A 24,576-nucleotide genomic window follows, 5' to 3' on the forward strand; every position below is an offset into this window, starting at 1 on the left:
GAGTAGACCAGCAGCTACAGACAGTGAGGAGGAGGAGGAGGAGGAGGACAGGTGGCACGACAGAGAGGAGGAGTGCATCAAACCTGACCCTCTCAGCTTCATTCCGGCCAGGACCCCAGGTCCCACATTTGACACCACCACAGAATGGTCTCCCCTCAGCCTCTTCCAGCTTTTCTTTTCGGCATCTGTTGTCCAGAAAATTATTGACAATACCAACGCTAACGCTGCCAAAAGAAAGCTAGCTGGGATGAAATTCACCTGGGCCGTGCTCACCATGAAGGACTTTTATATATTCCTCTCCATCATTGTATTCTCTGGCCTTGTGCCGGTCCACAACAGGCCCGACTACTGGGGGAAGAAATAGCCGTACAACTTCCAGTTCCCCAGTGACCGCATGACACAGGACCGCTTTGAGGCCATTATGTGGTCACTTCACCTTAGTGACCCAAAAGAGGACGAGGAGAACGACAAAAAGAAGAACACCGCTGAGTACGACCGGCTGTTCAAGCTCAAGCCGCTCTACACAGACATGGTGACCGCCTGTAAAGCCCATTTCCAGCCGCGTCAGAATGTGTTTATTGACGAGCAGATGGTTGCCAGCAAAGCCCGAATCGGCATGAAGCAGTATATGAAGGACAAGCCCACACAGTGGGGTTACAAACTGTTTGTGCTGGCTGATTCGTCAATAGGCTACACCTGGAACTTCTTTGTGTACCAGGGCAAAAGCGAGTCCACCACAGGCCACGGGCTGGGTTACTCAGCAGTGATGGACCTTTTGCCCTTTTCTCTCCTCGGTAAAGGCTACTTGTTGTTCACGGACAATTTCTACACGAGCCCTGCTCTCTTCACCGATCTGTCCAAAAAGAACATCGGCTGTTGTGGAACCATCAGGAAAAATCGCGTTGGCTTCCCCAAGACCCAGACCAACGACCTGCCCGAAAAGGCTGACAGGGGAGACATGCGTTGGATCCAGAGTGGTAAACTCCTCTTCGTCAAGTGGATGGACACGAGGGAGGTAACGATGTGTTCCACAGTGAATCAGGTCGAAAGTGGACAGACGGTGAGGAGACAGGTGAAGACGGCTGGGGTGTGGCAGAACCGGTCCATACCAGTTCCGGACAGCATCGTCGACTACAATCGTAGCATGGGTGGTGTGGATTTGTCCGATTCACTGATTGGCTCTTACACCGTCCGCCACAAGACGGTGAAGTGGTACAAGACTTTTTTTTACCACTTCATGGACATCGCTGCTGTGAACAGTTACCTTTTGCACAAGGAGCTGTTCATGTTGAGGCAGGACCCCGCCCAGAAAAACCCCGTCACCCACAAGGCCTTCAGGGAGCAGTTGGCCAAGGAGATGCTGGAGTTTGCCGAAGACTCAGCAGCCACCCCACCCCCCCACCCCACCTGCATGCCCATGTTTTTCGGCAGTGGGGAAATGAGGGTCGGGAAGTACTGCAAGAGGTGCCATGATGCTGGACTACTGAGGGTGAAGACAGCCGCTTATTGCATGAGTTGTGATGTTCCCCTCTGCCTCACAGCCCAAAAAAACTGCTTCTCACTGTGGCACAGTGAAGGATAAGCCCTTCACCTACAATCCTTCGTTCTCCTTCATCCATCCACCATCTTCAAGCAGCCTTTGGATAAGGAGATTCTAGGGTGCATGAACGGCTCAGTTTCTCCCTACATCCACCATCTTCAAGCTGCCTCCTGCCTTCTGCCATGGACCTGCTCACGCCTTGCCCAACTTCTTTTTTACATTTTTTTTATTTTTTACAGATCGTAAAGGCATAATGGACAATTGTGTAAATAGTTTTTTGGTTTTATGTGGTTTTTACAGTTTGTATTGTTACAAATGTTTACAGTAAAAATAAATCGGTTCCCTTTGGATTCAGTTGATTTGTGTGTTATTTTGAATGGGAAAAGATAATGTCTGGTTGAATTTTCCCCCAAAACTGCTGTATTAGGATGAATTGAACACCATTAGCAATATACAAGTGAAATATGTAGTTTGGTACATGAGAGAATTCAAATGGCACACATGGTGCCCAAATGCACATTTTGGAAACCTCGCCTAAACTCTGTACTAAAATCTCTCTTAATGTTCTGCTTCAATTTATCAAAGGCAAACTTTGCAGAGAGACTGCTAACATGTGTTTAGGCTAGCCAGGGTCATTTCAAGAAAATAACAAAAGTGCTTTTTTTTTTTTTTCAGGCGAACCTGAAACTTTTCATTTTGAGCTGTGTGCCATCTTTATTTACTCTTAATCAGTAACATGTACACTGATATTTACACATCTGATCAAATCTCACAAGTGTTATCTTTTATTATAACATTATTAAAATAGACCTTGTAGTTACAGAATTAGTCTGTTCTGTATGGGTATGCAATTTTCGAGCAAAGGTCTAAAAATAGGGTTTAAGAGGTTAAACTAATCTGCAGCAGTACCCAACTGACGAGGAGCGATTTAGTACTGATGATGGTTTATCTAAAGACGAGCCATTTTACTGTGTAGACGGTAATGACAGCATAAGAGTGAAGGAGATTAAAGGAGATAGTAGATTGACCTGAGGATCCACTTCTATGAAGTTCATTGAATGTAATGCCCTGGTCAGAAAATGAGGTGTTAGATGCACCATATGAAAAACAAATGAAATATACTGAGGGGTTACAGGGCTCTCTGTGGCTCTTAATAAGCCGATGGTATTATTCTTGAGTGCAGGTAAATATACACACAGACCAGGAGAGGTCGCTGCAGAGAAGCAGGTGTGGATCGGGGTCGGAGTGAATAATTGGATCCGTCTAGCTGGTGCCAGAGTAGTTGTCTGATATACAACTTCATGACATGTTTTTCTCCTTTGGCACCTGCGCAGAGATGGGCAGTATTTCTATTACTTGTATTTGAAACACGTATTTCAATTACTTTTGAGTATTTTGTAATTTGTATTTGATAGGTAGGTATCTAAATTCTGAGTTTATTTTAGTCTTGTGGATGTGCAGGCATTGAGAGAGAAACTGTCATTTCATTCACTTTTTATTAATAACATTGGCAGCTTTCATTACTTGTGTAGCTTGCACATGAATCTCTGCCGTATGTTTCACAATGAAGGTATAAAACATTCATGTTTTGTTAAAACGATTACATTGTTGAGCAAAATTCAGCCATGCATTGATGAATTCAAATGTTTTAAAGGGGTGCTGCACTGTTTGCTCACGATCCTTAGGAGAGATTCACAATATTTATTTGGGATGATTTTCTTGCTTCACCAATTTCTGCTTCATATAATCACATTACAAATGTTGTTGATGACAATAACTATTCAAACTACAGAGCAAAGCACAACGCATAAAAAATGCAACAAACCAAAAAGAAATACATCACATGAAGAAGAAGTAATATCACTTCAAATTATAGTGCACATAGTAGAGTACTTATGGCAACTTCAATATTTGCACAGACCAATCAGAGACCAACAAGTACTCCTTAAGGCCTGGTGACACCAGCAAATAAAATAGTTAAATGTCACAGTAAAAAAAAGCTCAAAAAACATCTCGGTGATCAGTGAATTCACTTTTAGGGGATAAGTAAATGTGTGCTAAACATTCTTGTGAATTCAACTTTGGTGAACTTGAGATACAGAAATGTGTGCCCATGATCAGAACCATCCTGACAAGGATGAACTTCGAAAGAACCTAGACCTGGAGAGTCCAAAATTGAGGATGCTATCATAGCTCATTAGCACCATCCACTTTTATTTACACTAACCCTCCTCTGTAGTTTTTAGACAGGAGTTGATGGTACAAATACACAATGTTGCTAATGTGACATCATCCCACCGATGACTGGTAATGAGCTTGAAATTATGTCAGATCCCAAGAACAACATATCATGAGTGAAGGAAACAGCTCGCTCACCAACTAGCCCTGTAAGTATTCACCAAGCCTCTCTCTCTGCCTATGCCCTGGGCATTAGGCCCTCATAGAGACTTGGTGACTATTCACAGGGACCACAAGGTTGTTTGTCTGTGTCAACTATAAGTGGTGGCTTTAGTTGGGAATACATACACTATGAACACAATGTAAACAATAAGAAAGGTCCAGATTTTAACACAGGGCCCATCTATAGGACAAGGCATTAAGACCCACATGATTTAGCATTCATAATATAATGATATTGTGAATTATATCATAAAATATGACAACATTACCAACAACCTAAAGGGGATCAGAATTGGCTTTCCTCCAGAATCTCCTCCATGGTCTCCCCTAGCGTCATCTCTCCATCACTACTGGACAGGCTCTTCCTGTTGAGAAAGTCAAGCCCTGTTGTGCCGCAGCCCTTCAAACCCTGACCTTTGACCTCTCCTTGTCCAAGTCCTTCACCTCCTTTATGTTCAGCTATCTGAAGCAGGTGTGGATGTGTTGTGGAGGTACCGTTCTCGTCAAAGAAGTCACTCTGCCGAGAGCACTGTGGGCGGCGCCTTCGAGTGCACTTCCAGAAAACACACCGGAAATAGCTCCTCACCTGGAAGTGATTGGTAAACAGGAAAAGCTGCCAGCGCTTCTTTAGTTCAGCTTGGACCTGAATTTCAGTTCAAAGAAAATTGTCACCAGTTATACGACTACATTTTTATGGCAGATATGGCAATATTCATAATTATGCTTTCTTTAGTGTATAATCACTTTTTGTTTTTGTTTGCTTAGAAAGCCATTTATATCTACATAGGGCACATCCCAAGTCTCTTATTTGCATCCCCGTTTCCCTGACTTGGCTCCTTTCCTTGCATCTTGGTCCCTCCCACCAGGGATGCATGGAGGAAACCATGCGAGGAGAGAGGAAACGAGGAAATATGCTTTAGGAGACACGAGTCGTCTTTTCGTGAAGCGACGTCTGTTTCTGATGACGGAGGATCAGTTGATCACAGCTGGATCAGCTGTCAGTCGGCTTTAACAGCTGGAGAGACTTTTGAGAAGTTTGTGTCTGTTCACATGATCACTGTACTAATAATAATAACTAATAACACTAATAACTAATAAAGACACACAGTGATCATCACTGTAGAGGTGGTTCTCTCTGTAGTCTGTTACTTCTTTAACAAACTGTGTTCTGTGTAGAAGCGCAGGATGGATTTCTACCGGCGGAATGCATTTGACTTATTTATGACTTATTTGCGTCTGTACGTTTTGAAATTGTGACTGTGGCGTCATTATTAAATAACCCAGAATATGGTTATGGTTTCTCTTGAATACTGACATTCATTTATTAGGCTCCATGTTTCAGGTTAAACTTAAATCATAAAACTCATCAGACACTCAGGAATGATCAGCCTCACGTGACTGAATGAAATGATGATCAATGATGTAAAGATCTCTCTCACTTTAATTGTTCCATAATAAAAGTTATTGAGGGAAATATCAGATCATGAAAAGAGAATTTCTAATTAATGAAGAAAGTTATTTCTGGTCCTTTTGTTGTTCAGACCTACAATGAACATATATTTAAACCAGATCAGAAAACGAATCAAATATAAAGCTCGAGTTTAATCTGCGATCCGTCTTCACTGTTTACACGTTGAAAGAAATCACATCAGTCCGATCGGCTGCAGCGTCCAATCACATAACTGATGAACAATGAGGGGGGCGGTGTCGGCCGTTAAAACACTTCCTGGAAGGCTGTTCTCGTGCGTCCTCGCTCATGGCTCCTCAGAGATCCCTCCTCTCTCCTCTCTCCTCCCTCCTCCCTCCTCGATCCTCTCTCCTCAGAGCTAAATAAGAGCTTTGGGACGGCCGTCAATATGGCGGAGCAGAACAACTTCCGGTTCAAGCGAGGAGTGAGGAAATGACAATTAAGAGACTTGGGATGTACCCTACATTGCACCACCATGTTTCTACAGCATCCCAGAATGGACAAACAGAACACAGGCTCTAGTGAGAGCCTTTCACGTTTTTTACGTTGCCTAAAAGGTAGGGATGGGTAACGGAACCCGCTACATTCTTAAAGACCGGAGTGTTGATAAGCTCTGACGTTACTGGTGATTTTATTGGTACTTTTTCATATTTAGGGGTAATATATAGTCAGCAGAGACACTGAAGTAAACCAGTTGAAGTGACGATTACAAGAGATGACAACAACTCATTACTTGAAGTGATGAGCATTGTGAGATGTGAGATTCACGAGTAAAAAGCCAACATGTTGTCAATACACTTGTTCGTCAAGCATTAACATGTAAACAAAAGCATGATGTCATTCCGCAGTCTTTCATCAACCGCTGCTTTAGTTACACAAGCTCAGCACCTAGAGCGGCCAAAAGCATTTTTTTTTCACAAAGAAGCTAAAACAGAAGCTGTCTGTATGCAGTCTGGCTGTTTAGCACAGTTTGTTCTTGTAAACGTCAAAGCAGCCGTCCTCCCTCTGCTAGCGCCGCTTCCAGGCACATCAGAGGGAGGAGAACACAGGACAAGAGCAAGGACCGATACTGACACTCAGGAATGTTATTTATTCTAGTTTTTACTAATAACTGTGTGTATTGACTTTGCTGTTGTAAACCTTACTGTTGTTGATCTAGAAACAATATTTTGTAATATTTCAATTATTATTAAATTTTAATCCTGTTCTTTATTTATTTGTTTAAAAAAAATACATATATGTTTTTAAAAGCAATTATTTAGTGATGAAAAAGAACCGAGTAATGATAAGAGTAGCTCCTTGTTGTAGTGAAACCCTACCTACCCCTATACCTGAATGCCTTTGTAGTTCTCAGACACGCTTGTAAATTGAGGAGTGAGCAAAAGGGTATTTAGTTGATCGCAGTAACTCACCATTAGATATCACTAAATCTTACACACTAAAAAAAGGTGTTACTCTTTAGCTGCTAAATGCTCTGTTTGCCATCTGGTGCTGAGCGGGTCGCATAGAGTTGGTTTACGTAAAGATTTCTGCCAAAAAGGACGACCTGCTGCTGCTGGAAATTCGGTTTATTTGATCTAAGGGTGTGATCCAAAACCAAGAGAGTTAGCTAAAAGAGCTTAAAAGCTCTGAGGAGAACTGCAGAGATAGATGAAAAAAATGTCTGTGGATTTAATATGTATTTTAGATTTTTGGGTGAACTGTCCCTTTAATACAGACACTAATATACTGTATATAGCTTCAAAGTCTCAAACCAACAAATGACAACAAAACCAGAAGTGACTTAACTGAGCTTCCAATTATAATATATGGAATTCAACATCTATGAAGAATCGCAATACATAGAATCAAATGTACCTCTCCATTAGCAAAACAGTACAGCACAGCAACCAAAAAGCCCTGTAAAAGGATACACATTATGAATTATAGTTCATGTGGATTTAGAAACAAAAAACTTGCCATGTAAGTAATCAACTTAGGTGTTACCTGAAAGGAGCTGAGAGTGAGGTTGATGAAGTTCCTGGCGTAGCGACTGCTGCCCTCCACACATTCATCTATCAGCACCGTGAAGACCACTTCATGGATTCCCAGCAGAGGAATCAGCACCAATGTTGCTCTGGCCAAGCTGAAGGACAAGAAAATACAGCGCCGATTATTTATAGACTGTTAAGACAGGTAGGAAGTTCGCAATATATATAGTGGCACATGATTCAAAGGACAACATAAATGGCAAAGTAAGCTATATAGTAGGGCTGCACAATTAATCGAATTTTAATCGTAAAGCATGATCGCTACATATCAAATCAAGCGCTTCCTCAACTAACAGTCAGCCAACCACCAGGGGGCGAACGAGATGGGAGGTGTCATGTCACCCTGCAGCGGCAGCCTCAAGTAGAAGTAGAAGAGTAGAAGAAGTAGAAGAGTAGAGAGACTGGAGCTTGAAGTAAGAGTACTTGTGCTTAATTTATTTACTGTCCCTACATTGTCGCGCGTTTACAGTTCTCCTGCTCTCTGTATCGCGCACGGCGGTGTTCCACCCCGATCCGCGCGCACGATGCAACAGTCGCTCTCCTGCGAGTAGCCGCCCCCCCCCCAAAAAAAGCTGTAAACCTAGGGAAAATACTGAAAAGAATGAATGAATAATCGTGACAAATAATCGTGATCTCAATATTGATCAAAATAATCGTGATTATGATTTTGGCCATAATCGTGCAACCCTAGTATTCACAAAATTCGTTTCGTTTAAAGGTGTGACATTTGAGTTTGTACTGTAAATGGGAAGAACTGACATTTAAGTGTTTGACCAGGAACCTAATGTTTAAATGTTCTACTTGGCACTCAAGGTCAAGCATGTTTCCTGAAATGTGGATTTGTAATCAGTTAGTGAGTCAAGGCAGGGACAAATACCTGTATCTGTAGTCTGTAAACGTCACCTGATCTGCTTTCAGCTTGGACAGCAGCAGCATCAGAATCTTGATGAATATGAAGAAAATGACCTGCAACAACATCTAGGTCAGATTTAAAGGAAATGCATTTACTTGATGGCTGGCACCAAAGAAACAAGACTTACAGGAGCAAGATAATGGATCTGTAAGTAATGTGAACATCAGGTGGAATAACTGTGATTCTCAGAAAGGCTTTCAAGGATTGGTTCAGGAATCACTTACAAGCACTGATAAAGTAATTGGGCCTCTTATTATCCACCAGAACCATTTGTTCACAATTGACCAGCATCTTGGGAATAAAAGGATTTTAAAAAGTCAATCAATGAGAAACATTTGAATTAATTGAGTTCATTTGTTTATTGTGAAATATGTAATGAAACTTACTCTGTGTTTTCATATACAATCTTGAGCACTGTCCATGGTGTTACAAACAAAATAGGTGTCCCTGAAAAGTAACAAAAGCATAAGATGCAACATGTTTAACACATAACACACACTTACTCACAAAACAATTCCTCTCTCCCAACTCATCAAATAACGTCACTTAGTCAGCGCCCTTTGGCGTCAGACTCCAGTTACATAAAAGGTCATGATTTTATTCAACAAACGTTCTTATTTGAACCAACACCACGATCTTATTCTTCGCCTAACCAAGTACTTCTGTTCTCTAAACCTACCCAAATGATTTATGCTGAAGTAAACCTACACGGTTTAAATGTATTTTAAACTGTGTGCATGTAACAAATGGAAACAAAAGGTTTCCTGTGATTTTGAAAAGACACCATGCATGTAACAAGCAGTAAGATGACACACCGTTCCCAACAGGGGTGGGTATCTCTAGGCACCTCACGATTCAGAGGGCTACGATGTGATTATAAAACCATTATAGATTCTTCTTAATGCATCAACATTTTTAGATGCAGGATTTTCTTTCCCACTGTGACGATCTGTTATTTTAAAAACACAGCCAATTTGTAATGATTCAGATGAATTTACTTCCATTATCTTTTATTAATTCAATATTAGTAACAAATAGAAGAGATATGTGTGAACTGGAGGGTTACATTTCCAAACAATGCAAAGAGAACCAACAGGAAAATAAATGAAATAGGGCCTGGAGCAGCATCCTCATAGTAAAAACACAGAATTCAGCATTTTCTGAGTCATGTGACAGAAGAAGCTCTCTTGCCGGGGATGCCGGGTAGATCGTATCCAAAACTCCGCTAGTATTTATCCTAGAATGTGTGAGGATGTGTGGAGTTACCCCATCCTAGGAGCACGTATTTCTTCAGCAGACGTCTCTTAGTCAGCACAGCTGTGAAGAGCAGCGTGTGGAGGAAAATGGCCTCCACCAAGAGCCAGAAGTAGTTACAGGCCACAAAGTATTCCATACACACTTTGGAAAATTTACACATCAATGCTGTCTGTTGAGAAATATAGGAAATTAGTGTTGCAAATAGTACGGCTGATTCAAACTGCTTTGGTTAATTCACAAGTGCTGTACTGTACACATTTAAAAGTGAATCAGAAAGGCCCTGCACAAGCAAGTATCTGCTAATATGTGAATAATAAGGCAGTATATGTTATACCGCAGAGATCGAGTAGGAGTTCCATCCTGGATCGTCCTTGGGTAGCTTGGAATACATGATGTATAATACAATTTCCTTGGAGATGACAGCCACGGCTCTCAGGATGAATGACACGAACAGGTTCATGTGTATGTAGTTCCTGGTACAGTGCAGCTTCCTTGTGAGCAAAAAACAGATGTACTTTGAGAAAGACAATGTTCTATACATCCTGTGCAACTGTAGAATCATGAGAAGCATAAGATGGAACATTATACAACATGGACCAGGAAGCATTTCCTGTTTCAACCAGTATGAAGCGATGATTTTTCAAAGTGGGTGTTTAGTTAGTATCTCATGCAGACATCCTTCAACAATGACATTGACAAGATCATCACATGTTACAAAAAGCAAATGATTTATAGGAAGGTAAATCATTCTACATGTTTATTAGGTTTGAAGTAAAAAACACGATGCATTTTGGTGAGAAGCAATGGATTTAAATTTGTTTCAGAAAAGCTTCATAAGGCACCTTCAAATTGCCAATATGAAAAAAGTATTTTTGTTCTTTCATTACAGTGGTAAACTGAACATCTTTTAACTATCATAACAATTTGATTTGGTTTCCAAACATCTAAAGTACAATCTAGAAAACAGATAGAAAGCATAAGGGTTCATTCCATTTTAATAAAACATGGGTTTTACCTTAGTAGGTTTGGCCATGGGTCCTATTTCTAATAATAACATCATGCTCACCAAGTTCATTTCTAAGATCTGGGAATACTAAAATGATGTATAGGGGCAAGGAACACAAGCAGTCAGACAATAAGACAGGATTCAAACGAATCCCCATGATGGCAAAACTTATTTAGTGGAGGAAACAAAAGCAAAGATTGTTCCCATAGTTTACAGACCAACTTCCTGGTTCAGGTTTGACCCATGTACTTGCCAAAGATGTTCACACACACACCGTGTTTCTGTGTAGTTAGGGATCGTCGTGATAATTTTGCCTGCGCTCAATTGTGGTTTTACCGAAATAGTGGTATGGTGGTTTGGATAATGTGGGAGCCAATATGTATGTTTTGTTAATTAATATTGAGTAATAGCACTCCAGGCTAGTAGGGGGCAATTACTAGTGACCCTCACAATTGCAATATAATGCCTCTGTGGACTTGGTTGGTATGTCTGGATGGTTGTTGGATCAGCATGTAAAAGCACTTCCAGCCCCCCGTTACCCCCATCAGGGGTAGTCGTGGCTTAGAGGTAGAGCGGGTCATCTTCTAATTTGAAGATTGGCGTTTTGATCCCCAGCTTCTCTGGTCCGCATGTCGAACTGTCCTCGGGCAAGATACTGAACCCCATTTTTGCTTCTGTGTCTGACTGTGCCATTGGTGTGTGTGTGGGTGGGTGAATGTGAATGAGTTTACATCTTGAAGGGCAGGTGGCACCTCGCACCAGTGCAAGTCCATTGACCATTACCGTTAACCGTCATATTTGCTCCCCTGTCGCCACCATATTCTCAGATCTTAATAATTACTTTGGTGAGTGTAATGTTATCATAACTGAAAGAAAGGCAAATCTGCCCCATCTTCATACAATTTTAATATTTTGATTGCCTGACCATCAGAAAGCCCTCTCCTTCCTGCCACTGACCTCAACATGCCCATCAGGAGAGTAGCAATAAAGAGAGAGGACAAGGACAGGGAATAGCCGATGACAGAGATGAGCCTGAGGGCTGTCTGGCGAAGCATTTCATCCTCCTTTACACACACAAGGAAAGTGATAAGTTACTAATAAAGAGAGACATTTTCAGCTCCAAAACGTAAAGAGAACAGAAACCATGCGTTTCCACTATCTCACCTTGTCTTTGAAATAATGTTCCTCCTTACATTCTGAGTCATCCCTCCAGGTCTCGGAGGAATTCTCCCTCTGTCGCCATCTCCCATTCACTAAGCATTCTCGATGTGCCCTCCTGGAGCCGTCTGTAGGTAATTGAAGGACACAAAGATATGTATGGTGGCTTCTGACTAAGAATTTCTTGTTCTTGTTGTTGTTTTTTCATTATTATACAGCTAAATCCTAAATTGTAAGGGTATTGTCACTTCTCGTACGGGATTAATTGCAACTTCATTCTGGTGTTAAATCATTTCGGAAGGCCGGACTGATCATTGAGAAAGCCATTTGGAAGTGCCTGCTGTACTGAACTAAATGCTAATGTCATTATGCCAACATTCTACCAATTACAGTTAATTGCAGGTCATAGACAAAATAACATGTTGACCTGATGATGACACTAGATGTAACAATTGATCACCAAAGTGGTTCTAATTCATCCTGACAGTAGCATGAATACCTGTCCCATAATACTACCTAATGGTAGTACAGTGAAAAGTCAGGGGTCATCAAGGATAATGGATTCATTATCTGGGAATCCATAAATGTCAAATGTTCTTTAAAATGTTGTGGGAATCCATCCAATTGTTGCTGAGATATTAAATTCTGGACCAAAGTATTATCAAACACCAACTCTTCAATTACATGTATTTGTAATTAGTGACTTTCATACATGAGTTGTATTTGAAGTGAAGTGGTAAAACATAACATTGTCCTCACTGATCCATGGTAAGTAAGAAGGACAGGGGACAGACACATTCCCAGGAGGTGAATGGGGCCAACACACAAACGTGTCAAATGTTCCTCTACAGTAGATTCCTGCAAAACAAGAAGAATCAAGTGTTCACAAAGGTAATAACAATCAAGATAATTAACCTTAGACTTGACAGGAGGCTCACCAGGTTCTGGGAGTGCCCTCGTCGCCAGAGTTCTGTTGCATTCCTCCCAGTATTCAGTCCGTTTAGCTATCAGACTTTCAAGCACTGAGCCTGTTACCTGCATGAAGATTTAAAAAGTGAGACGAACTTTCTTTTTTAATCCGAGCAGTACAATTGAAGAAAATGCTGGAATTAAAGTGTACATATAATATTATCATTAAATTCACTTTAATATGAATTAAATGTTCCATTGCCCCTCAAAGATGAATATCACTTTGGAACAGAGCTCTCCACAGTGTAGAAACAATCTGTATTTGTTGTATCATTGGAAGAAACTGTAAAAATGTATTCGATATATTATCAACTTATAGAGCTTTTACATTTTAGTAGACACTTCCCTATTTTCACATCCAGCCGACGCAGAGCAAACACCCTACAAATACCAGTCGAATATCAACTCTCCTTCTGGCTGTGCTTTGGTCACCACCAACTGTCTCAGCTAGTCGCTAACTTGATCTGCTGTTTGTTGCTGAGCAGGTATACGGTTCAGTGTGCAGTTTCGATTTTTTTACAAAAAAAACAGCTGTCTGCTGCAGCTGAAGATCCAAGTGATGAGTGTATTTTTCGAATCTCAATTCTTTTACTGAGATAATTCATTGACTAATTGATTAATTGACTTATCTAATTGAAGATAAAAACAAATACCTAGGAACATTGTGCAACACTGGGAAACTGTGGTACTGCGGTAGCAGGTGAAATCTGATACTATCTAACACCTCTAATTTCAGCAGAGCAGGAGCAGGAAGCTGGATCCTTATTAAGCACATCCAGAGAGCATTCTGTGGTTTGAGCGCCTGACTGACTGATGAAGCTTGGCTCTTGTAACCTTTAGTCATAGAGCCTAGGAAGCAGTATTTCTAAGAGTTGTTTTATTTTATTCTATTTTGGAATCATGTAGTCTTGATGCATTTAACCTTTTGAACCCCAAAACATCGCCGGCGGGATCAGAAGCATGTTTTCTTGACACAATCACCAAAACTACACCATTCATCACAGCCAGAAGCTGTAAAAATGTGATAACGGTCCATGAATACATGTGAAAACGCAACCAAAGCGAAGCTTCAAATTCATCAAATACATTTTATTCTACGTCTCATTTAAAATGTTTCTCCAAATAAACCGTTTACTCAAAACAGATCCTGTAAAAAACTCAATTCTGAGCTTCTCAGCACAGCTGGGAAGCCATGATTGATTTGGCTGAGACCAACAGTCACGTGACAGAAATTCCGTGAAACTTTGACTGAACAGCAGGCTGCTGAACACAGTGCTTTGGGGAGAGTACAGGAGAGGCTGTAAAAATGTGAATAACTTAATATATATATCACGTGGAGCTGCTTTTTTTCCCAACATTGGTAACACTTGTGGCAACTTGCTAAATGTTGTATATATAGATTACATTGTTTGCCAATTTTTATAAAATAAATGACCAAAGAAATTCAACTTGCGTTTTCTTTTTCTTCTTTTCTCTTCTTTATGGCAAAACTGTGTTTTACTGTTTTCTCTACATCTAGCCATAGAGGTGTAATCATCAAGACTGAACTCATGTCATAACAACATCATTTATGACAGGAGAGGGATTTAATCAAATTCATCAACGTATCCTCATTCAATGCGTCGTATGATTTCTAACGAAAAGATACTCCTCAACACACACAAGACAAATTAGGCAACAAAACTACTTAGTTAGGTGTAGGAAAAGATGGCCGGTTAGGTTAACTACGGAAGTGTTATGAAGTACGCAAGTTACGTGACTGATAAATCAACATTACCTTCTCGTTTGATACAGGAACAAACATTGGTCTCCTGGTTTGTTGAACCCATCCACTTCTTTTCACGCCAACCTGTTGTGTGCTTTTGCTGTCTAAACACGTCCTTGTTCATGATAACATGCATAACATACACAATTATTTTTAGCGATGCCTAGAAATTATGATGCATTACTTTTTCGTAGGTATAGCTTAAAATGCTAGATGACACCAGCCTGAATTAATAAAGATTCTACAGTACATCCCATTTCAATGTATTTGCAGCATAGGGGATGTTGCGGTATTTGTATTTACCCACTTGGTGGGAGTATTTAAAGCTCTACCTTCACTAACAGAGGGGACATTTTCTTTGGAATCTGCAATTGATACAGGTCATTTATCAACCTGGCTTTCTGCATTAGTGCAATGCAAACGTGCCTCTCTATTTATTCTTGACATCAGTCCATAGGTGTGTCCCTGACAAAGGTTTGTTGTATTTGACAGTTATGATATTAATCAATGTTGGAAATATGATTATTCCTTAATTTGCTGTCATTAGCAAGATAAATGATCATTTTCTCTATTTAAAAAGCAAACTTCAGACCACATCTGCAATCTCTTTCATTTATAATTCATTATCAGGACCAAGGGGCTGTAGCTTTCCTTTCTTGGTCGAAAACTCCCAACCTTCACAAACCAGTGAGTGAGAAGCTAATCTCTGTAAAAACCCTGTGTTCCTTTAGCTGCCTGGTGGCTCATCCACCACCTGACAGAGAAGGCTTCAATTTGCTTGGGTTTGTCAACTCTGTACAGAGCGGTACCACCAATGAAGGGAAGACAAGAGCTGCGGTCTCCCATATGTTCTCTGTTGTCTTGCGTGAGCCTATCCCTGCTTCAAATAGATACTGTAGAAAATTCATTCGAGCAATGGGACCTCCTGTAGCCGAAATATAATCTGCTACATAGTTTGTTTTTTCTTCTATTCCTAGACATTCATCTGTCATCAGGGTCTTTGCTGTGTTTCATGAGAAATATGATGTATTATATTGCCTCGCTAAATTGGATAAATTGGATGGATATTTATTTGGTATATCAATTAAAATGATATCTGACTTACTGTAAATTCCAACGCTAAATAAGACTTGATTGTAACTTCATTGAAAGGCCTAATTTCTGTGTGTGCATGCATGTGTACGTTAAGCATTTACCTGATGGTTGAAGATAGCAAAGAAGAACAAAAGCAGGAATATCTGTCCCGCTGTGGTCCGGGTCCTCTTGTGACAGGTTGGCAGCAGGGTTGGCATGGTGCTGTCTGTTTACATTGGTAGCAGCAGGTTTCTGGGTTCTCAGCTGTTTCCCCACCTCATAACTCACCCCTGTATGCAAGGCCTCTAAATCCTTATTTTATCTTGCTAAGTCTTCTTAGCTTGTCCTTCCCTTGATGGATCTTGAGAATTTGTCGGAGAAATCTTGAGGACGGTTTGCAAGAACGTCTCCAGCTTGTGATGCTTGCCGTTGTTTGTATCCCACAATTTCCCTAAAATTCCTTTAATTCCTCAAAATCTTCTTGAACTATTTTCCAAGATTCTTTATGGTTCTTTTAATAAACTGATCATTGACTTGTCAAAATGTCTTTTTGCTAAATGTAATTTGGTAAGTTATCCTGGGCAAAGAAGTACTCGGCTACAGTTCCAGTCCTCCTGTCCACGAAGAACTCTCAGGCTGTGAAGGAGCTGGATCTGTCTGTATAGACACTGCGCAACTGAGAGTGTCTGGGGATCCTCACTGAGAGACGGCTTGTCCCGCCCCGTCCTCCCCCAACCAATCAAGATAAGGCCTGGGGAAAGCCAGTTGCATAACTGGATTCACTTTGTTGTCTGAGAAAAATGATACATTTACCAATAGCAATTATAATCCCATACGAACACTTAAATACAAGCATACAGCAAATACCACACACCAGCAAATACCACTTGTACTGTAGACACAGATGCTGACCCCTTCCTTCTGTTTATCTCAGTAACTGAGCATCACCCAGCATTTCTGACACTAATGCGGACCTAGTGTAAACTATCAGCACTGAAGCATAACACACAAAGCAAATGGGAGAGCAGAGAGCCAAAGCTGCACAAGACTTGAGCCCTGCATGATGCCTGTCTAAATACATATTTCTTGCAAAACTAGCTCATTTAAAAGTTTGTTTCTAAGGAGTGGAAGTGTGGGAATTGTAATAGCAACATTAGCTATTTGTTTAATTTATTCACTTTTAAAGTATTTTTTTGTATTACCATTTATTTACTATTTACACATCCAGCAAACAGATAGCAACATATACGTACACGCAAATGTACATTAAATGTTTTCCAATATTCACTCACCAGCTACTTGCTAATCTTTTCTTTTTTTTTGCTTAAAGCTGCTTTGAAACCAGATTGATTAGAGTTAGTTTGCCAGCTGGAACTCCTAAACTATGTGATAAAAGAAGCTAAAGAGGTCAATAGCTGCACAGTTAGGTGATAATTATTAGTGGGATCATGTTCAAGCAATGCATGTGACATTACATATAGTACATTTGATTTAATGTTGATATAAAATAAAGGATCTCAAAGAGATAAGTAAAAGGATCACATACTTTAAACAGAGCATTACGAGATGCTGGTACGAAATGTGTTACAATTACGTGTTGGCACCACGAAAACAATGCCAATGGAAAGTCAATTAGGTTCCTATGCAACAGTTATAGACAGTGAGACAGGTTTCTCGTGGTGGGTGAGAGGGGAGGGGGATTGGTCAAACAAACAGGACTTTCAACCACAAGACCATTGTTTTGGGACCAGTGTTTGTGTCCCAAAGGGTTAAGTGCCACCACCATGTAAGGCCCCGTTAAGAAGTTGCAGTCATTTCACGTATTTCCGTGAGATCCAGGATAAAACAGCCAGACACTAGGAGAGATAGTGGAGTTTTTATAAGGAAAAACACATTAAAAATAATAATAGTCTAGCAGTGAAAAGTAAATAGTATAAAATATTAAATTCTACAGCAATGAAATAAGGGAAAAGTCCAAAGACAAAAGCAGTATGCAATATGAAGAGGCAGGTCAAATTTAAAGATATCATTTTGAACTGAAGGAACAAACCTCAGTAATGAATCATATAAAAGTATAATTGTTTTGTGGAGTTTTGTGATTGTGATGTACAAAAGAGCCAGGGGAATATTTATTGTTTCCTTTTCCATAAGCATGAGAATAGCTGTGACCGGGCCACACATTCTAACTGTGTGCTTAACCAACTAACAGACAGTACAGGTCAGGTTTAGGGCAGAGGGAAAATACATATATCAAACATTTTCATTGTACTTTGAAAAGACTTAAATGGCACTAAACCAGTTTCAAGCAGACAGGGCCTCAGGGTGTTGATATGGTGGGACTCATTTAAAGCTGGGCAGGAAGGGAAGATGCTGAAAAGACCATTATGGAGGTAATATGAGGTGGTTTTGATTGTCGAAACCTCTTCCATGGTTCATGCTTTGTTGGGAAAGGATACATTCATCAGAGCTTCATTAGATGGAAAGACAAAAGAAACAAAAATGTTTAACTGATATTTCAAAGGTTTTCAACATTCACTACCGAATTGTCCCAGTTTTCACCACTATTAAAATTATGATACTACTAATATGCTTATTTTCAGTGCTTACGAAGGCGTTATGTCATGTTCTGTCCCACTCATTATTACCTAACCTTAAAACTCAAAGGGTTCAAGTATCTGTAATCCTTACATGATGGGAGGTGTATAACTTTTAACTATCAACACAGTGCAAAGTAGAAAATTTACAGAAAAATATAAAATAAAGTGAAATATAAAATAAAGTGCACAAACGAACAGATAACGGGACTATAAACAAGTGAGATGTAAGTGTAGTGTAAAAGTGTCGAGTGTATTTGATTAAGAACCTAGACGGGATGTGCAGGGGGGTGACTGGTAGGAAATTGTCCTGGGGATGGCAGAGTCAGTGGGGGACCCGGACTCTGTTAATGAGCCCGACTGCGGATGGGAAGAAACTGTTCATGTGTCGTGAGGTCTTGGTCCTGATGGACCTCAGCCTCCTGCCAGATGGAAGGGGCATGAATAGTTTTTGTCCAGGGTGAGAGGGGTCGGCTACAATCTGTATTACTCGCTTCAGGGTCCTTGAAGCGAACAAGTCTTGGAGAGATGGCAGATTGCAGCCTCTCGGCAGAGCGAATGATGCGCTGCAGCCTGCCCTTGTCCTTGGCAGTGGCTGCAGTGTACCAGACCGTGATGGAGGAGCAGAGGTTGGACTCAATGATGGCTGTGTAGAAGTGCACCATCATTGCTTTTGGCAGGTTGAATTTCTTCAGCTGCCTCAGGAAGTACATCCTCTGCTGAGCCTTCTTGGTGATGGAGCTGATGTTAAGCTCCCACTTGAGTTCCTGGGTTATGGTGGAGCCCAGGAAGCAGAAGGACTCCACCATGTCGACGGGGGAGTCACACGGGGTGATAGGGGCTGGTGGAGCTGCATTCTTTCAGAAATCCACAACCATCTCCACCGTCTTTAGAGCGTTGAGCTCTAAGTTGTTCAGACCACACCAGGTCACCAGATGGTCAGTCTCCCACCTGTAGGCGGACTCATCCCCACCAGAGATGAGTCCAATGAGGGTGGTGTCATCCGCAAACTTCAGGAGCTTGACGGACTGGTGACTGGAGGTGCAGCTGTTCATGTACAGGGAGAAGAGCAGAGGGGAAAGAACGCAGCCTTGGGGGGAACCGGTGCTGATAGTCCAGGAGGCTGAGACATGTTTTCCCAGCTTGACGTGCTGCTTCCCGTCAGACAGGAAGTCTGTAATCCACTTGCAGGTGGAGTCGGGCATGTGCAGCTGGGAGAGCTTGTCATGCAGCAAAGACGGGATGATGGTGTTAAAGGCAGAGCTGAAGTCCACAAACAGGATCCTGGCGTAGGTTCCTGGGGAGTCCAGATGCTGGAGGATGAAATGAAGGGCCAAGTTGACTGCATCGTCTACAGACATGTTGGCTCTGTAGGCGAACTGCAGGGGGTCCAGGAGTGGGTCGGTGAGGGTTTTAAGGTGAGACAGGACAAGGTGCTCAACAGACTTCATAACCACAGAGGTCAGGGCGACGGGCCTGTAGTCATTAAGTCCTGTGATCCTTTGCTTTTTGGGGACGGGGATGATGGTGGAGGCCTTGAAGCAGACTGGTACATGGCATGTCTCCAGGGAGGTGTTTAAGATGTCTGTAAACACCGGAGACAGCTGATCAGCACAATGCTTCAGGGTGGAGGGGGAGACAGAGTCTGGGCCGGCTGCTTTGCATGGGTTTTGTTTTTTAAAAAGCCTGTTGACGTCTCTCTCCAGAATAGAGAGAGTCGTAACTGGGGAGGCGGGTTGGGAGGACACTGGGATGGGTGGTAGAGAGGCATGGGCCCCTGTTTAGCTGGGAGAGGGGGACCTGGGGGGGACACTGGGATGGGTGGTACAGAGGCATGGGCCCCTGCTGGGCTGGGGGAGGGGGACCTGGTGGTCTGGGGCTGGTTGATGGTGCTGTGGGAGATGGAGTCAGGGCTGCCCCATTGTCTATCAAAGCGACAGTAGAACTTGTTCAGCTCGTCTGCCAGGCGGAGGTCATTCATGGAGTGTGAGGCTTTTGGCTTGTAGTTGATGATCTGTCTGAGACCTCTGCAGACAGGAGCAGAGTCACTTGCTGAGAGCTGGTGTTGCAGTTTCTCAGAGTACAGTCGTTTAGCGTCTCTCACCGCCTTACTAAACCTGTATTTTGAGTCTTTATAAAAGTCCTTGTCCCCACTCCTAAATGCCTGATCCTTGTGCAGCCTTAGCTGTCTGAGTTCCAGATTTCTGGATTATATCCAGATTTTGGACTACTTAAGATGCAGAGGCAAGAAATCTCATCCGACTTAATTTTTATCAAATGAAGTATTTGGTTTTCAAGCAGTTTCTCTCGATATCTGGGTTAAGATGTATCTTTTACATGATTGTCACAGGGTATAAACACAAAAGCCAGGCAACTGATCAAAACAAAAGCTCAACATGTCCTTTGTGTAAGATGAGGAGCACAGGACTGATTTGGGGTTAATATTATTATTATACATTAAGACACAAAATGACATGTCTTGTCAGTTGATTGTTTATTTATTAGTAATTCAATTGTTGTGTTAGGCTTGTTGCTTGTTGAGAAAACATGCATGTGGGGAAGTGTGCTTCTGCTAAAACGTTGCAAGAAACTTAAGCTTTCATAATTTTTCGTTATTCACTGTATTCCAGAAGTCACTGCAAGATGTGCAGTGTTACCTCATATAGCTTGATTTCCCAGATCGTATATTCTGACAACACCATACAGTAGGGTTAGAAATGTGTTGTCTTCAATTAGGCTGGATCGATGGACATGTGGTCCCATAAATAAAACGAGTAATCCAGCTAGTTTCTCACCACTTTAGAAATGCCACTTATCTTCTTGCTACTTTTTACTGTCTATTTGGGGTTACTGTTATTGGAGCAATTGGTATCAGTGCATCTTCCACTTGTGTATTTATTGACTGTCAGTGCAATAAAAGGGAAAAAAGTCAAGTCCAAGTAAATAATAAAATGCAGATGTGCATTCATGTTGATAAAGAATTTGGATTTTCACCTTTAAATGCCAGGTTATAATGGCATTTAAACAGAATGTGGAAAAGTTAATGAAATTGAAATATAGGTATGCATCTCTTCTTTTTCCCCACCAGTCAAATTGAACATTGGGTATGAATGGTCACCTCACCTTAGCCCATACAAATAGCAATGAAATAAAGGAGTGAATTGAAAGTGAAAGTTGAAAGAGATCAGCCACATTAACATGCCTGCATTTATCTTTTTGCTGCACCCCACCTCTGCAAATGTTTATAATGTTGTGCAAATGGCTTAGAAAGTGTTTAGCAGATCGGACAGGTGCTATGTGGAAGGTTAAACAGATTTCTGTTGCCGGCGTGTAAACTGTTTGGGTCTCTGCTCTGTTTGGGTGTTTCTATATCAAGAGGCGATCTGGTGTGAAGCTGCAAAGGCTTTTGCTGACGATGGCTAGTGTCAAGAAAATATGTGAGTACTGGGAAGTTAAGTTCATGAATTCACTAATATTACAATTTCATCATTACTTACTTATCAGTAGACCAAACTTCCATCCAGGTGAAGCAGGATACCAAGAAATTCACAATTATTCACATGCACTGATGTGTTATGTAAACTGTACATTAGTTTGTACGTGTACAAATGCAGATATAGCACATATAGAACATGTGCATGTATCCTCCATGTGTTTACATTTTTGCTGAGGCTGAGTGATGGGGTAGCGGATAGCTGCTCTCAGCCAGAAATATAAACAAGCTGAATGCCTCAAGGGATGCTCAAGAACATCCTGTCCACCGGTCAGCCTGGGTCAACACCAGACACAGCTCCAGATACAGCATCGCTCCGTAGCCAAATAACAGCATCAGATCAATGTCAAGGTGGTTAGCGATCCTGAGGGTCTTTTTCTGTTTCCAAAAAAACAAAAACAAAGAGGAGAAATACATGAAAGTGGCATTATCTTTACCTCAGGTTAACTGATGCTTTGCAGCTGCATACTTTCTTTTAAATCTTGTTTGCTAGTTTCCCTTTGTCCCTATCCTTTCAAAACCATTTACAAGTTTTCACACAGATATTTACTCTTAATTGACTTAACTGGTAAAAAATAATTAAAAAGTGTTTGTTTTTTTGACACATTAGCAAAATGGACAAAACATTTCACCATAGGTTGAGGATAAATACACACTTAAAGGGGCACTCCAGCAATTTAGTATTGCACTTTTATAAAGTTAGGGAACAGCGAGCTAGATTAAAAGAGAGTGTTTTGGCAACATGGAAAAATAAAAGATATAGTTATTATGTTGAGTTACTTTAAGAGCTCTCTAGGAAGCAGTGTTCCAGTGTATGTGTCTGGGGCTTTTATTGTGAAGGATAAAACGGAAGGAGGGGAAGAGAAAAAAGGTTCTTGTGAATTGTGTGAAAATAGAATGAAGTGGTTGCCATCTTGGTGCAGACTACGGAGCCCCGTGTTATTATTCTATTACTAATATAAAGTATAGGCTCAAAATAACCCTCGGCTACAAAAAGTTAGGGAACAGCGAGACAGATTAAAAGAGAGTGTCGGCAACATGGAAATAAAAAGGTAATGTTTAGGCAACAAAACAAAACATTTAGTTTAGGGCTGCAACAATGAATCGATAAAATCGCTAATAATCGATTATTAAAAGAGTTGGCAACGAATTTCATTATCGATTCGTTGTGTCGCGCGATTATTATGCCACTCAATAATGCCGTGTTCACACCAAACGTGATGAACGCGCGAATGACGCGCAGGGGACTATTTGTGTTCATTCGCGAGAATCGCACTGGATGCGCCGGAGAGGGGGCGCGGCTTATCAGCCTGAAAGCTGTTCAACTGTCCGCCATCAACCGTGGAAAAATAACCTCTATTTCTGCCTAGTACGCGTTGTGGAAGTTCCAGATATCGCAGGAAACTAAACGCCGCCATGTCTGGTTCATAACATAGTCCGGAGGAGCTCCGTGGATTTCATCGAGCTCACTGTGTCTAGCGAGCCGTCAAGGCTCAAGGCGATCTGCTCCGCCGTCAAGGCTCAACTCATGTTGTGTTAATTTCAACACAGCATATGTGTAAACCATTTCGACACACCAGGTGTATTACATGGCTTAACATATAAATGTGTTATTTCTGCAAAATGTGTGTCACAAAGTGTGTAATGGAAGTAGGCTACCAGGTGACTTTAAATAAATATTTAAGTCAAGTGCCGACAGGCTCCGCCGATGCCGACAAGCTCCGCCGAGCTGACAAGCTCCACCGAACCGACAGGACTCCGCCAATGCCAACAAACTCCGCCGATGCCGACAGGCTCCGCCAATGCCGACAGGCTCCGCCAATGCCGACAGGCTCCGCCAATGCCGACAGGCTCCACCGAGCCGACAGTCTCAGGAGACTGAGGTTCCGCCGGCGGAACCTGTCGGATCGGCGGAGCCAAGGCAAGGCTCTGGCGTCAAGGCTCCGCCGTCAAGACTCAAGGCTCCGGCGTCAAGGCACAAGGCTTCGCCGTCATGGCTCAAGGCTCGGCTGTCAAGGCTCGAGGCTCGAGGCTCAAGGCTCCGCTCCGCCGTCAAGTCAAGGCTCCGCTCCACCGTCGAGTCAAGGCTCCGCTCCGCCGTCGAGTCAAGGCTCAAGGCTCCGCTCCGCCGTCAAGGCTCAAGGCGATCCGCTCTGCCGAGTCTCCAAGTTCAGATGCAAATTGACAATCTGATGTCCGCTGACCTATTATAGCGTCGTGGTGGTGACGTTTCCATGACATGGCCTTGATTGTTCCGTGTTCTGTTCCGTGTACCGAGTTCCATGTTCCATGTTCTATTCCCTGATCCGTGTTCCTTGTTCCGTGTTCAATGTTCCGTGTTCCGTGTTTTTTTCCGTGTTCCATGTTCTGTGTTCCGTGTTCCTTGTTCTGTTCTGTGGTCCGTGTTCCGTGTGCTATTCCGTGTTCCGTGGTCCGTGTGCTATTCCGTGTTCCGTGTTCCATGTTCCGTGTTCTATTCTGTGTTCCGTGTTCCATGTTCTGTGATCTGTTCCGTGTTCTCGGTTCCGTCTTCTGTTCCGTGGTCCATGTTCCGTGTTCTATTCTGTGTTCCGTGTTCCATGTTCTGTGATCTGTTCCGTGTTCTCGGTTCCGTCTTCTGTTCCGTGGTCCGTGTTCCGTGTTCTATTCCGTATTCCGTGTTCGCTGTTCAGTGTTCCGTGTTCTGTTCTATGTTCCGTGTTCCGTGTTCTATGTTCTGAGTTCCGTGTTCTGTTCTGTATTCGCTGTTCAGTGTTCCGTGTTCTGTTCTATGTTCCATGTTCCGTGTTCCATGTACCGAGTTCCATGTTCCGTGTTCTATTCCCTGATCCGTGTTCAGTGTTCTGTTCCGTGTTCAGTGTTCCATGTTTTATTCCGTGTTCCATGTTCCGTGTTCCATTCTGTGTTCG

General features: G+C 41.9%; 2 protein-coding genes across 2 annotated transcripts; one reads left to right on the forward strand and one right to left on the reverse strand.

Moving 5' to 3' along the window:
- Positions 1-394: 394 nt before the first annotated feature.
- Positions 395-1,582, forward strand: LOC306703517 (piggyBac transposable element-derived protein 4-like; the record flags this gene model as incomplete). Its single annotated transcript, XM_079169508.1, has 1 exon — positions 395-1,582. The coding sequence occupies one exon, from the start codon at positions 395-397 to the stop codon at positions 1,580-1,582; it is 1,188 nt and encodes a 395-aa protein (XP_079025634.1).
- Positions 1,583-4,226: 2,644 nt separating this feature from the next.
- Positions 4,227-15,798, reverse strand: LOC306702832 (glucagon-like peptide 2 receptor; the record flags this gene model as incomplete). The annotated part of the gene is made up of 13 exons (XM_079168547.1): positions 4,227-4,583; positions 7,266-7,307; positions 7,395-7,533; positions 8,316-8,404; positions 8,576-8,642; positions 8,738-8,798; positions 9,618-9,777; positions 9,943-10,095; positions 11,568-11,678; positions 11,779-11,900; positions 12,532-12,630; positions 12,711-12,807; positions 15,703-15,798. The coding sequence occupies 13 exons, from the start codon at positions 15,796-15,798 to the stop codon at positions 4,227-4,229; spliced, it is 1,593 nt and encodes a 530-aa protein (XP_079024673.1).
- Positions 15,799-24,576: the final 8,778 nt, after the last annotated feature.

The sequence above is a fragment of the Pholis gunnellus genome (genome assembly GCF_910591455.1).
Source record: "Pholis gunnellus genome assembly, chromosome: 11".
NCBI lineage: Eukaryota > Metazoa > Chordata > Actinopteri > Perciformes > Pholidae > Pholis > Pholis gunnellus.